Consider the following 14,808-nt stretch of genomic DNA (forward strand, 5'->3'; position numbering starts at 1 on the left):
AGGGTCCGAGGAAAATGTGTCTGTCTCTGCCTTTGGAAAACTCATTTTGCAGTGGAGGAGGTAGCTACAGTCCATTCTAGAATACAGCACAGAAGGAAATCATGCCCAAATGAGGTCTCCATTGAGCTGTAAGCACCCGAGAAGAGGAGCGGTTCGTTCTGTGTGATGCGTCAGGAAGTGATTGTGGGGAAGGTGTAGCATGTGTGCTGAGCCCAGGAGTTCTGGAGGTACTTACAGGACAAGTAAAGAATGGGATTTGTTGCAGGTGGAGGGAAATTTAACCTTGCCAATGAGATTAACATTTGGTACTCACACTGCATCTTTATTCCAGAGAGCTTGGGTTAATTTATCATTAAGGGAAGCAAGGAATGAAGAACTGCCCAGAACTTTCCCAAGCTAATGACTGATGCTAATCTGCTCCCTATTGACAGTTTACAGAATGCTTTATGTACATTCTCTCTAGCTTCAAAATGAAGTGAGATTAGGAACTTCATTTTCTGTAACTCAAGACCTCCACTCTGTCCACTGTGTCCCTGTGTCTGTCTGTTACCTAACAGTGTCTGCCAGAGCACTTCCTAATCCTGCTCTCAGCATTGTGCTATCGGTGAGCTCCCTCCGCTGTCACTCTGGGACGTACTGCATTCAGCCTGTCTTTATTGTACTAAGAGTGTACCGTAGCTTTGTCTGATTAACTTCCTGTCTCGGAAGTGAAACTATTTTCTTCTGCACCTGAGTTGTGCATAAGGACAGGGTTAGAGTGGCGTGGCCAATGCACGGACACTAGACACTTGCTTTTTTCCATCCATAGGAGAGCAGATGTGAAGGACCCGCACCAGGATGGTGGTTAGCAACAGTGGCCCGTGCCAAAGCCCTTACCAAAGTGATGACTAAGGTTGGTCATGCCAAGTACTGTTACTGAGCTTGGTGTAGGGTGCAGGTGCACTGCTCACTACCACAGATGGCAGCCCCACTGTCCACCTGGAAGTCACTTGCCCACCTTGCCTCCATGCCGCTGCCTTGAGCATCTCCGTCCCCACTAACTACAGACAGTGTAAAGCATAGTGCTCAGGTACTGTCCTCCTCCTGCACACGGACTGACTTAGCATTTCAAGGGATTTTACTTCTAATGTCATGATTACATTGTGACAGATGTTTATACTACCCTTCCGTGGGATTGACGGTGCACCTCTTCAGAACTGCAGAATGACTGACCTGAGCTCCCCTCGTGTGGAGCTAGTACAGGGCCTGTAACCTGTGGTTTTCCCAGGATGCCCCCCAAAACTTGGAGGTCACATTTTTTGCTCTATAAATAGCCTATATGGTTTATGATTTTAAAATGTGCTTTAAAATATGGCTGTACGGTAGAGCATGTGATTCAGTTCTCAATACTAAGTAGAGTGTACTTTGTGAGCCCCATTTGTTGGCCAGACTTCATAAAATCCAAGACTGAGAAGAAATTCTCTAAGGCCCTTGGGGACATGACTAAGTTAAGTGCCTGGGTACATACTTTTCTTACTATAGAGAGATACACATACTGTTCATCAGACATAAGCATGGAGCATGGGGGATGTTCACAGAAAGCTTCATTTGATGCTCACAGTGAGAGAGCACAGGTAGAGAAGGATAAAATTTGTGTCTGCACCTCTTTCTCTGACTTGGGGACAGAGTAGACTCCTGCAACTCGAGCAACACTGGGATGGGACCGTGTGTGCTTCAGCACACCCAGGCCTGGCACAGCGGCAGCTGCCTCAGCTGTGTACACAGCCTGCACGGCACAGCATCCTCATAGCGAGGGGTGCACACTTGTGAGCAGTATGCAAGCCAGTTTTGTTTTGACTTCTCTAATCCCCTTGAGCTCTTAATCAGAACCAGAATTGATTAATGTTCCACCCTACCCTTACTCCATAACTGCTTAACAAGGTACAGTGCCTATTTGAGTATATATTTTACCATTTTAAAATTCAAAGACATATAAAAATTGTTGTATCATTTCTTCCTTTTTTCATCTACTCCCTAGCCAATACTATGATTTCTTCTTTATTTTTATTTTTTGTCAGCCATAACATTTGGGACATGGCTTCCTTCATAAGTGGAAGTACCAAATATAAGAGTAGTTCCCTTTAACTCAAATTATTTTTTAACTAAGGCTGAGTGTAATTTGTATCTTAAAAGTAACATTTTCCTTCTAAAGTTATCTTATTTTCTTACAGAAGGGTTAGTTACTGTGATTTTATCTTCCCTTGTGGAGGGTCCAGACAGTGCCTTGCATGCACCTTTCAGAAGCACAGCCCAGTGTTAATGCACTGGCAGGTCTGTGTATATATGAAAGCATGGAGACCTACCTGCTTTCGCAGAAAACCCTTCGTAGATCTTAGTGTGCAGAATGGTAACCACTAGCCGTCCTTGACTGTTGAGCACTGAAAGTATGCTCAGTTCAAATTGAGATTCCCTTTAAATGTAAAATACCAGGTTTCAAGGACTTACTACCAAAGAGCAAATGTAAAATAGCTCACTGTTTGTTTAGTATGGATTATGTGTTGAAAGTGTAATACTTCTTATACTCTGGATTACATAGCATATACTATTAAGATTAAGTTTGCCTGTTTTTTCAGTATGGCTATTAGAACATTTAATATTACATATATGGCTTCCATTGTGGCTTGGATTATATTGGTATTAGACAGCTCTCCTCTGCATTATTAAAAGTGAGCTGTAAGGTTGCTTGGAAATTCACTTAAGGGGACTTGGATCCAGGTATTTGAATACAGCCTTATAGGGGCTGCAAAGAATAAACCAGAAAAGCTCGATATATACCTTTAGATTACCAAGGGCTCTTCCCAGATCAGGCACCTAACAAGGATGTCACGCTGCCTTTGTCTTCCCGGTGACAGTCACCGCCCTCTAGACTACAGTAGGAATGACTGCTTAGAGCCCTTGGTGAAAGCACCAGCTGCGATGGCTTTTGACCATTAAAGGAACATGACTGAGAAGACTGCACTGGCTGCTGGCCCCTCTGTTACCTTCCTCTGTAACTCTGATGTGCTCCTGATTGGGAAAGCATCTGAGAATTTCCATTTCTACTGCGTCATTCAACACAGTTCATTGGCGTGCGGAACTCTTATTAATATTTATTTTGCTAATTCACACAACAGGGAAGAAAAGTATTATAAGTAAATTGCCGAGAAATAATAACACCATCACCTAAGCATAAAATTGAATTTCCAGCAATATGCCTTGTCTTAAATCATACTCTATTGAGGTGGGTAGCACGTAGCTAGAAGCTTGGCTTGTAATCTTCAAAAAGTAATGAGAGCAATAAGTTTTAAAACCCTAATATTTCTGTTGTGCTTTAAAACAGCCCTGTGAATTGAATAGGACAAGAGGTATTTTGTGAAGGAGTAAATGCACCAAAGGGGCAGTAACTGACCAGGCTCAGGTGTGCCAGGGCTCAGTCCTCAATCCTTCACTCGATGCTATGCTCTTTTGAAAAGTTACTAAGAACACTTAAAAAGTTTGTCAGGCTGGCCATTCTTAAGTAAGATTTCTCAATTTTGTATAAATACACAGCACAGAAACCAAACAGTGAGCGTCTAACCTCAGAAGAAACGGAGGCTGGGATAGCGTGCTGAGGGTGTGCCACTCTTCCACTCTGTAGTTGAGCTCTTGATAAATAGCAGGCCAGGTGCTGAACAGCTTATCCAAAAAAATGTATGAAGTAAAATAGTAAAGGCTATGAGTTAAAACAAGTTTTTAATTATTTTAAGGAGAAAATGAAAAGGCTGGGGAGATAGCCCAGTAGAATAAGTGCCTGCCTGGGAAGTGCAAGGTCCTGAGTTCAATCTCCGGTAGTGCCGAAAGAAAGAAAGAAAGAAAGAAAGAAAGAAAGAAAGAAAGAAAGAAAGAGAGAGAGAGAGAAAGAGAAAATGAAGATTGGTATCTTAACAAATTTCATACATATCACCAGACTTATAAAACCTAACTTGAAAAAGGCTTCTCTTCGGGACTTTTAGACAATTCCTAGTTAACTCTGCACCATATCATGTGGGCTTGGAAATGATATTTGTACACAGCATATTTTACTTTCCAAGCCTTACCTAGTTCTCAAGTATGATGGCAAATACTGAGGGAAGACTTCCACGGTCTCTTCTGAATGATTCAGCAGAAAGACCCCAAGTTTGCTGTGGAAAAACGATGGTACCCCTCTTCCCTGCTGGGTTGGTAGCTTAGTGAAAGATCAGTCTAACCAGCCAGTGCTGGGAAGCCGTTAGATAAAGGACCCAGAAAAAGACCTGAAGAACCAGGGCCTAAGCCCAAAGGACACCATCACAGTGTCTCATAGGACATGATGACCAGTCCCAAAGAATATGTAATTTTTGTGAGGAAAAAGGGGTTAAAAAATGTTTGAGAATATCACGTGACTGACAAGTCCATTGTATTTGAATGGATTATGATTGTTGCAGTGTTGCAATCCTAGACTCAAGACTTAGAGCTCAGCTCATACTACGGCTGCTTTCTCTGGGCTGTCACAGGCTCTGCTGCAGCAGGCATCTTTGGAAAAGCTCTGTGTTAATTAAAATGTATTATTTATATACTTATTTCTCATCCCATCTTTCAAACATGAAAAGGAATTAAATATGAATGGCTCATTTAAAATGTCAGAGTTCTTTTTTCCAAGCCAACCTTACGTTAAGACCAGGAATCCCTGTGCCAAAGAAATGGTTCGCAATTATCCTGTCCTGGGTTTTGTTATGCATTGTACAGAAGTCAACAAAACAAGTATGTAACAGAGCCTGCCCAAATAGCAGTCCTCATTAAAACAGAGACTTAATCAGGGTGATTGAAGGAAGCAGTGCCTCGTAGGGTTTCCCGCCTTTCTTCTCTTCTAATCATAGAACAAAATATGTTACATAAAAGGATCGGAACTATTATGCAGCACTCAATTAGAGGGAGGTGAATAGGTCTCTAACATGCTGTTTTATCAAAAGAGCAGACTGGTGTTTGCATGACTGTTGTTTCATTACAGACCCTGTCATTAATTCCATGTGTCAATACTGCCCTGTAGTACACAGAGCAGACAAGAAAGAAGAGCCCTTGAAAACAAGGGAATGATTTTTGAGTCGTTATCAAGCTAAGTGGCAAGCGGGAAGCTGAAACTCGTATAGGTAAATTCGAAGGGACTCTTGGGAGATCTGCAAGTGGGAAACAAGAATGCATTTTGCCAACTGCTTCATTATGTCCTGTTTTCCAACAAGTGCACTTGAAGTGAATGCTTTGTTTGTCTTGCACAAAGACGTGCTGTGGGCAAGCGTACTCTCTTGCTTCCAGGTCAAGTAAGGTGTTTATGTGCACCCGCATATGACCTGCTCTGTAATGTGCAATTGGGTATGGTAGACTCTGAGCCCAAATACTGCACTGCCATTGCTGGGGGAGAGGCACAAAGGAACCAGAAGCCCTGGAGAGTGGGACCTTGTCTGAGCTCTGAGAAGTTGGATAACCCCAGGCATCCCAAGTACTCTACTCACAGGAGAGTGGTGGCTCAGGAAAACGTTAAAATCTGGGGAAAAAGCACACCAGAAAAATTTAAATATGTATAATCCCCATATTTTTCCACCCCTAGGGAAGTATTTTTGGTCTCTAACATTAGTAGTCCCAAAGTTTTGGCTGGGGCAAAATAGGGTTTCCTTTTTTGGACGTGTTTTATCTGTGTCCTCTTGCCTGGCCAAGCCCTTGTAGATTATGGTTCCTTATCGTTTAGTAAGATCAAATTTCTAAATGATGTTTCGTTCCAGTTGAACATTCTTGGAGGCTTATCTCTTCCCTGGCCAGATGCCTGATCAGATGAGAAGCCCGCCATGATACTGTCACAGAGCCTAGAATGAGCTCTTTATCCAGTAGACATCACTGTACTTTTTGATGATAACAAGGGCAGTCTTAACCTATGTTAAGGCCTGTGTATAGCATTGAAGGTAAGTATGAAGGAGTTGTTGCTATGTGAATATCTTAATCCTTATACACATTTCAGTGTACAGTAACTCCATTTTATCATGATATATATGTACATATATATCTGACACCTAGTCATCCTTTTTAGATAGAAACTTCATAAATGTAGGACTAGTAATAACTTCATAAGATGGTCTGTGACCTGAGGGCCATGAATGTGGATCCTTCTGCGTAACACTTAGCTTTACTCTGATTTGCCTATATAATATTTTGCTTGTTTGCTGACAGACTGCAGCAAGGGTTGTGGTCTTGGTGTATGTACATCAGCGATAGGACAGTGTGTTGGCTCTTATGATTAGAATATCTTGAGTAGAAACAGACTTAGAATAGTGAGCTGGAGTGTCTTAAAAATCTAGTAGCTTATTACACAGACCCATAGCTCAGTGTTGTCTGGTAGTCTTATACTTAGTATGCTGAGATGAGTATAGAGTACTAGAGATCATCTTGTCCAGCCTTCACTTCACAGACTGGGAGACTCAAGCCCAGAAAGGCAAATGACTTGCCAAGGACACATGTCAAGCGAGCAGCACATCTGCGACCAGAGCACAGCTCTTCTGATGCCCACACATACACAGAGCCACCTCTGTAGCACTGGGGGTGGGAACTGCCTGGCTACACAGTCAAAAAAGGGCTTGACGTCTGCTGGCTTTCTGTCCAATGACTCCAGTTACATAGTGAGAACGCCTGGTAAATAGTTCTCTCCCATTCTCCATTGTCCACCACCCATGTGCTGGGTTCTCCCAGTAAACATTTACTAAGCACCGAAGGTGCTCTTCCTCCGCTAGATACTGCCAGATTACATCCAGATAAGACATAGACCCTGCCCTCAAGGTGCTCAAGTCACATAGCAAACAAGGAATGCCTGGGAAGCGTTGGCAGTCCTTCCTATAGTGTTAGAAACTCTCGTCACTCTGGAGATCTGGTGGTGAGGCGAATCTTTCACTTAGCTAGCTCTTGCTTGTGGCTCAGTGTGAGGTGTCCGTAAGACACACACTGTCCTAACTGGGAGAGAGCAGGAGCAGGTCCTGCCGCCCAAGCCGAATCCACAGATACCGCCAGGCTCTGCTGCCTGCAAGGCCCTGTGCTAGGCACGTGGGAGTGCACCAGGAAGGCGTGGGACGATTTTCTTTTTAATATGTCCAAGCAGGATTATTTCTTAGCTTTCAAACTTTGTAATGGCAATTATTTTTGACAAATATCCTTAACTGTGTATGGGTGGTCTTGAAATAGAAGACAAAAATACCTTCCTGCCTGCATCATAGCAGACTCGGCAGCCTAAGACTCAAGGTCTCCATTCAGACCCTCTCTTGTACCCCATCTCTCTTTTGAGCTTGCTTTGTCCTTTTCTCCGGCCGAGCCAGCCTGCGTGCTGAGGGCTGCACGTGACTAACTCCTGCTCCGTGCCTCTGCTTGACTGACTCGTCTGCTCTGGGATGCTTCTTCCCATAAGTCCGTGCCCATCACTGCCAGAGAGCCCGGCCCGGGTCCACCTCCTCATGGAGCCTGGAGTCAGTGTCCTTGTCTCCTCCTGTGGCCCAGACATGTGCACGGCCCATATGACTGGTGAAGAATCGTTTGTGACATTCAGTAAAGCTTCCCGTTCTCTGTCCGCATCTTGCTGATGTAGATTAGGAGGCCATCAAGTAGCCTGATAACACTAGTCATGTACCAGGCCTTTTAGGAGTGAATCTTTGTGTCAGAGTTTGCATTTTGATATTGTGGGCTGCTAGTTTTAGGAGAGAGGAAGATCAGAAAAGATCAGCACGGTAATAAGAAAAATAATCCAGGGGTCCATGGGAAGGTGACATAACTGTAAAGGATCCACTCCTGTTCCCCAACAGAACAGGAAATCTCCTTTCAGTAGGTTAACATGCAGAAAGGTGGATGGATAAGCTATCAAGTGTAGGAGAAGCAGGGCTTTGCCTGCTAATCTTCCAAGCCTGTTGGTCTGCTGTTCTGTAGTTCTTTCAGTATTGTTTAATGTGTGTGTGTGTCTGTGTGTGTCTGTGTGTGTGTGTGTGTGTGTGTGTGTGTGTCTGTGTGTGTGTGTGTGTGTGTGTGTGTGTGTCTGTGTGTGTTTTATCTTCTGAACTATTTGAAAGCTTCCTGAGGACAGGGACCATGTCATTATGTGACTTTGCATATTCTTCCCACCTCCCCCACTTACTCCATGGGAAACTGTAAGCACCTAGGAACAGGAGTGACACTAATGGATGCCAGCTCTGCCCAGCCATCACCCCGCACACTGCATGTAGTGGCTTTTGTCTCTGTGGTGACTTAGTAAAGTGTGGGTGTCCAGATCCTAATTCTCCACATAAGGAAATCGGAATTAAGGGAGGTCAGAGTATTACAGTTAGTGAGTGATGAGTCCAGAGTTAGAACCCAGGTGTGACTCCGAAAAACTAGATGTGCTTTTTACAGCACCACAATAGAGATGAGTATTGGAGCCCTCGACAGCTCACGGGGCTCCTTGCCCTACATGAGCACTGACGCTGTTGCCACACCATGACTGCACCCATTACCTCAGCACTGGGGAGTAGGCAGGTAGAGATGGCACTGTGAGCACCCTACCTCCCTGCTGGGGGAGTGCAGACGGACGTGCAGAGAGCACAGGGCGGCCGCCGACTTGCAGACCTCAGACCGCTTTGTTCTCTCCTCGCCTCACGTCACTGCCTTAGTCCCTTTGCACAGATGCAAGGCCAGTTTTCATTGACGCCTTTCCTAGAGACGCCAGGCTCCCCAGCAAGGCATGGAGCCATGTAGGAAAGAAAGTCGAAAGTCACATCTTCTGAGGAGTTTCTATTATAATGGAGGGGAGAGACAGAACACAAAACAATGACTACTTGAGTCTTAGCATTCCCGAGTGAGAGTTAGAGCAGTACAGGGGCCATTAGTTTGTAAAAGAGCCCCCATAGTTTGGCTATGAACTGTGCAAAGTTCTTAAGATCTCCATTGTAAATTGGATTAGGGAGCAGGGATAGCTGATAGACTTGATCGGAAGATGCCCCTCTTGCGTATCAGTGAGTGAGACTGCGGACTTCGTCCAGTTACCAGAGAGGTATGGCGGTGTCCCTCCCTCGTGATGGGGTGCGTACCCCCAGCTCACCTCTTTCCTTCGTAGAGCCCACTAGCGCCATCTGCCAGTGCCCCTGCTCCCTCTCCCTGCCTGCCCGCCTCTGCCCTCAGCCCTCTAAACCCTTGGGCCTTGGGCTTCCTCCTCCCTTCACCCTCCTTCATTCCCAACAGATTGTGCCTCGGTACTAGGATAGAGAAGCCAGTGCCACAGAGCCCTTAGCACAGTTAGAAAACGTTGGTGTAGGTTACAGTTCTGAGTGCGTATCAGTCACAGAGGGAGGCTTCAGTGAGAACATGTTGCATCGCATGCTGCTCAGCATCTCCGCCTGGTTGCCATCAGGGCAGTTGAGCTTTTCATGTCCTGTGAGCTACCAGCGTCTCCCCAGCAAATCTGCTCCATCTCTGCGTTCTGACCCCAGAAGATAATGCCACCTCCGCTGGAGCTGGAGCCACAGGAACTGAGACTTCGCTTCCTCAGCCTTTGCCCCTAGAGTGGGTAGCCAGATCCACCTCTGCAATGTCACCTTTTCTTCCCACAAACACAGCCAGATTCCCCCCTCGGCTGCCTCCTACACATTGAAACAATGGGCTCTTAATGACTCATCTCTGTCACCTGTTCCAGTGTGTCTGCCACGCTGCTGCCAGAAGAAACAAACGTGATCAGACACTGTTTATAGGAGAAAATCTCAGCTCCTCCCTTTGGCAGTTAAGACCCTCAGTTGCTCTCCTGCCATCCCTTCACTGACCCTCTTCATTTCCCAACTACTGGCCGTTTCCATCTTCAGAAAAAGTGGGAAGAGGGAGCCAGCACAATCCAGTTGACCTGCATCCCACCCAAGATGGTGGGCCTGCACGGAGGCCTTCGCATACCACCTCTACTCAGACGCACCGCCCCTTGCCTGGGGCTGGACATGCTCCCAGCATTCGGCTGATGCTTTGCCCACAGGGGCTGCCACGGTTCCCTGTTGAGAATTCTCTTCAGCATTTACCTCTCCACGTTCCAAGCTGTGCTCCATAGATTTGCCCCCTCCCCCCCAAGGGCAGCAGCCACACTGGTGTTCCTTTCTTCCCATCTCTGACATGGCCCCTGTCAGGCAGTTACTGAGTAGATTTTACACAGATGAGCTCAGGATGTGCCCTGCGGTGTAGTCAGCGCAGTGAATTCTCATGGGGTATGTGCCACTAGAAAAGTGACCTTGGGTAAGTCACTCAGTCTCCTTCATTCGAAAGGGGTTGGGCTAAATGATCTCTGAGGCCCCTACCAGTTGGAAGCACTATGACTCTGACCCCGCATTGTGAGTCAGGAAACTTTGCTGCTTCCTAGCATCAGGGAGCCCCAGCATAGCTAGCTGTGTGGGTTCTCCCAGCTAGCCTTTGCCAGCTGGGGCAGCAGTCTCTGGGGCTCACCAGAGTGGCCAGCCGAGGAGGCTCCTGAGGGCATCACCTTGCCCAGGTGATACTGCCTGCCTCACTGTCACCCAGTTGTGTGGCTGCCCTTCTTGTGCTGGCCTAAGGAGTCAGAACAAGGAAGTAAGGGGAGCGGGAGGGCTGCTGCCGTCCTGTCTCCAAGGGACAATGCCCATTTCTGTGAGAAGCCCCTCCAGCAGTTGGAGGGCCGGTTTTCAGCCCTCCTCCATGCACAGCTGTTCTGTACGTGGTGGGAGGAAGACCAGAGTTAACATCTCTACAGGTGACTTGGCCATAATCCCATGTAGTAAATAAAAGTCTATGGAAAGATGGAAGAAGTCTTTCCTAATGCTTTCAGATTGACTTAATAATTAATCATCTTTAGATGGGCTGTAACTTGTGGAGTAGATGTAATTGGATTACTGGCAAAGAGGCAGTGGGGAGCTTTGAAGAGATTAAAATGGCTGTCAATCCCGTAATTAAACTTCCACAAACAAAAGCGATGGTGTTCTGTACCAGAAAAAGAAGGAAAGAGTCAGGAAGCAAAAAGAAAGTTGGGGAAGGCCCGCTAGTGGAAAGTCTCACTGTCACAGAGACTGGCAGCAGAGCAGGCTGACACCGGGCTGTGCACATGGCCGCTGACACCGCATGCCTAGGTGGGTGAATGATGGCCGCTTCTGCCTCCCCAGAACAGAAGGACTCCCCAAAAGACAGAAAAATGACTTACTCAGGACAGGAGCGCCTGCGCCTTGTCCTGAGCCCATTCAGACCTTGCCTTTCCGTCTTTTTAATTGGCTTAGTAGGTTGGCCCGCGTGGATGAAGTCTTTTATCTCTTCTTTTTCTGCCTATGCTCCTTTTTGTCTATTACAAACACAGAGAGAGCTTGAGAAAAAATACTGTTGTTTTTAAAGACTTTTCTTTTAAAAAGGACGTGGATTTGGGCGGGTGGGGGAGGGGTGCGTGTGTGATGCTGGTGAATACCTTTTCTTCTCTCTCTTTTATCTTTTTCCAGAGAAGAGTTGCTTAAGCCAATGGGACTAAAGCCTGATGGGACAATAACGCCTTTGGAGGAAGCACTCAGCCAGTACTCTGTCATTGAAGAGACCAGCTCCGACACAGACTGACGGCTCGTGTGCTCTGCGCTCAGTGTCGCTTTTATCAGCAGCTTTTCTCTGTAGCTCCAGGGGAATCCTTTCTCTAAAACATTTATGCCCTGCTTTGGCTAGAAACACATTTACTGGTTTACTCGTTGAGACTCCAGCATATTTAAGAGGTGATCCTGTGTTTTTGCGATTTTGAGGCATTTGTTCTGAGCTGCGGTAGAGTGTTACAGGGGCTGGAGGCAGCAGCTTTCTCTGTCCCAGTGGGGTGCAGCCAAGGACCTCGTCCCGCGGCATCCCTGGCAAGTCTGCAGTCCTCTTTGCTAGCTTCTGAGCAGCACACGCGGCCGTGCCCTTCCCCGGCTTGCCTGGGTGAGCAGCCCCTTGTGAAAGTCCACGGCTGCCGGAGGTCCAGGGTGAGCTGGTCGGTAAGGGCTGAGCAGGGCGCCCAGGCCGGGCTGGTGGTACGGAAGCCAGGCAGCTGCTCTGTGAGCCAGCCCCGTTCCCCATTTCAGTTTTATATGTTCAGAAACACACACACGCGCGCAGAGCCCCAGACTCAGGCCTGTCTCCCCTAAGTGCTCCTGTGTCCCTGAGCTGCAGTTTCTCGACACACCCTCCCTGTGGAGCGTCTCGGACAGTGGCTTTGTTCCAGGCAGCTTCAAGTGCCTATTTATTCCCTGACGCACCTAAACACTAAGACCACAGACCCAAACCACCATCTGGACCCCAGCATGGGGAGTGTGCGCCCTGAGGCAGCACCAGCCTGTTGGAGCCAAACATCCTCCGCCTGCAGAGGGAGCAGAGACCCCCCAAGTTGTGGGACTGGGAAAGCACCCATTTGTACATAAACGTCGTTCATCCGTCCTGCGTTTTAAACTGGGGGCAGCGTGTGTGCGGGTGTGTGTGCGGGAGTGTGCGTGCGCGTGTGTGTGCTACCTTTCTACCAAATGCGATCAGTTTAATGGTAACTTTATTTATTAAAAAAAGAAACACAGATAGTTACTATTAAACTGATTAAGGCTGTTTATTTTTACTGTTAGAACTGGTCATATGAAGAAGTAGAAATGTACTCATCCAGTAGACAGTGGGCCTAGTAAATCAATGGCTGAAGTTGAAAAGGGTTGGTTTCCTTTTATATGTATGTATGTATGTATGTACGTACGTGTGCATAGGGACACATACATACATATATATACACACATAGATAATGTGCTTAACCACTGCCTTTTAAAACTTTAAATAAAACATTGGGGTTGATTCAATGTAGACATCTGTGTGTTTCTTCGCAGGGCTGAGGGATAACCCGCTCACAGTCTGATCTTCAGAAGTCCTCGTCCTTTGTTAGCTCACTGGTCACCATGACAGCTTTCAGGGTAGATACAGTATGTGGCGGATCAGTGAGAATTCCTGTGCCCAAGTTTCTGCTCTGGTGAGCCCGAGCCCAGCCAGCAGCTCGCCTGACGCCTTCAGGCTGCGAGGAGATAGCGAGGGCGGCGCCTGCTGCCTGCGCCGGAGCCTCCAAGGAGCTCGCTCTTCGCCTCTTCGCTGACATTTGCATACATTTTTAATATGCTAAAGAATCTGGTTTTCTAGCCAAAAAAATCTCTATTGAAAACTAGATATCAGGATAAAAACTTAAAAACTCTTCAAGGCATAGCAAGTCAGGGACTCTCTCCTTACAAAGGAGGACTGCAGCTGGCCTAGAGAATACGTGTAGGTCTCATAATGATGACACTGAGTTTCTTGTTTAAAGAAATAAATTAAACCCTTAATTAAAAGATAAAAATATTTAATAAAAGACTGGGAAAGATAAACACATTTTAGGATTTTCATGCAAAATAATTGAGGGACAGACTGTGAATGACCCATGTTTCAATCAACAGCAAATAAAATGGAACTTGGCCATTAATCATTTTAAATAAATGAAAAAACTTCAAGGAAAAAATGTATAGGCATTTTTATTTCATCCTACAAACGCATTTTTGAAGCATTTTTATACTTTCTCCAGTCATGTGGCTTTAGTGTGGGTGTGAGCTTACATAAAGAAGCACATCTAAGGAAAGCCCACCCTCCCAACTGGCAGGGCAGGCCTGTTCTGCTTGCGTTCTGTTTCATTTGCCTTTTTCCTTTTTACAAAGAAAAATTGGCAGGGGAAGAATGTGCGAGTGGCCTAACTTGGCACATGGAAAGAGAAGGCATGCTCGCGATGTGTGGGTCTCTCTGTGTCTGTCCTGGGGCCTTGCCTTATCCTGAGGTGGGGAGCCTCTGGCGGGCGCGACTCCCCACCCCACACCTTCCCTCCCCTGCCACCACATACCTGGGCCATGCTCACCTCCCAGGCCTTGGGTTGTAGGGGACAGTGGGCCGGGAGGGGTTGTCCTCTGGCCCTCTTAAGCAGTCACCGCTTCAGCAAGACAAGGCCACATGAGGTATGAGTGGGAGCAAAGACCTCACCAGATTAGCACTAGGTTTCAAAAGATGACCTGGACTGTCTGGGGCTAGGTCGGGCCAGGGGACAGGCTCCCTCTCTATGGTGGGGCAGCCAGGGTCCCTGGCCAGCACACATGGCAGGCCTCTGCCATGGCCCTCCTGACCTTGGAAGTGAAGCCTGGAAGAACATGTCCTGAAAGACTTTGGGGTAGCAGATGAGGAACAGCCACTGGTGGTGGGTGGACAGTGACCTGTCCTCCTTTATAAAGGAGACGACTGAGGCTGCACAAGTGATGTGAAACCCCCAGGACTGCAGTGGGCTTGCTGCCGCCCCAGACGGTATCGCTGTTTCAACTTCTCCTGAGTTTGTACAAGTAACATGTTCGCTCTAGAGAGCTTGGGAAATGCAGAAAACAAAACAATTTGCCCCAAAGCCCAGCACTCTGAGAGAACCACTGTTGATATTTTAGTGTATTTCCTTGTATTTTTCTATATATATATAATTTATTTTACTACAAGATTGGGATTATGCTGTATTTACAGATTTGTATCCTGCTTTCTATAACAATTGTGAGCATTTTCCCATATCAATAAACACTCTTCAAATGTTAACGGCTATCTGATACTCTTATTATGTGAATTGAAGCAAGCTCTAATTGCCTGTCCAGTAGTATTCCTAGCAGAAAAAGCATCCTAGAGGATGGCCTTCCCCAACCTACACCTGCTGCCTGCTCTCCGGGAAGCCAGCACTGCAGAGCCACGGTATCCAGCGTGGCCCGGCACCCGACC

At 46.6% G+C, this 14,808-nt stretch overlaps 1 protein-coding gene across 6 annotated transcripts in view; it reads left to right on the plus strand.

Annotated features, from left to right (window-relative positions):
- The window catches only part of Ric8b (RIC8 guanine nucleotide exchange factor B), a 130,268-nt gene extending 117,085 nt beyond the window's left edge, over positions 1–13,183 (plus strand). For 2 of the 6 annotated variants that reach the window (XM_004623861.2, XM_004623862.2), the window contains one exon: positions 11,499–13,183. In XM_004623861.2, coding sequence (XP_004623918.1) covers positions 11,499–11,610 — 112 coding nt within the window. In that variant the 3' untranslated portion in view covers positions 11,611–13,183. Of the gene's footprint in view, positions 1–808; positions 893–5,023; positions 5,553–5,789; positions 5,967–11,498 lie in introns of those variants that run through there. The other 4 variants (XR_002821419.1, XR_002821420.1, XR_002821421.1 and 1 more) reach the window with 4 other exon arrangements.
- Positions 13,184–14,808: the final 1,625 nt, after the last annotated feature.

Source organism: Octodon degus, unplaced genomic scaffold (assembly GCF_000260255.1).
Source record: "Octodon degus isolate 3935 unplaced genomic scaffold, OctDeg1.0 scaffold00004, whole genome shotgun sequence".
Lineage (NCBI taxonomy): Eukaryota > Metazoa > Chordata > Mammalia > Rodentia > Octodontidae > Octodon > Octodon degus.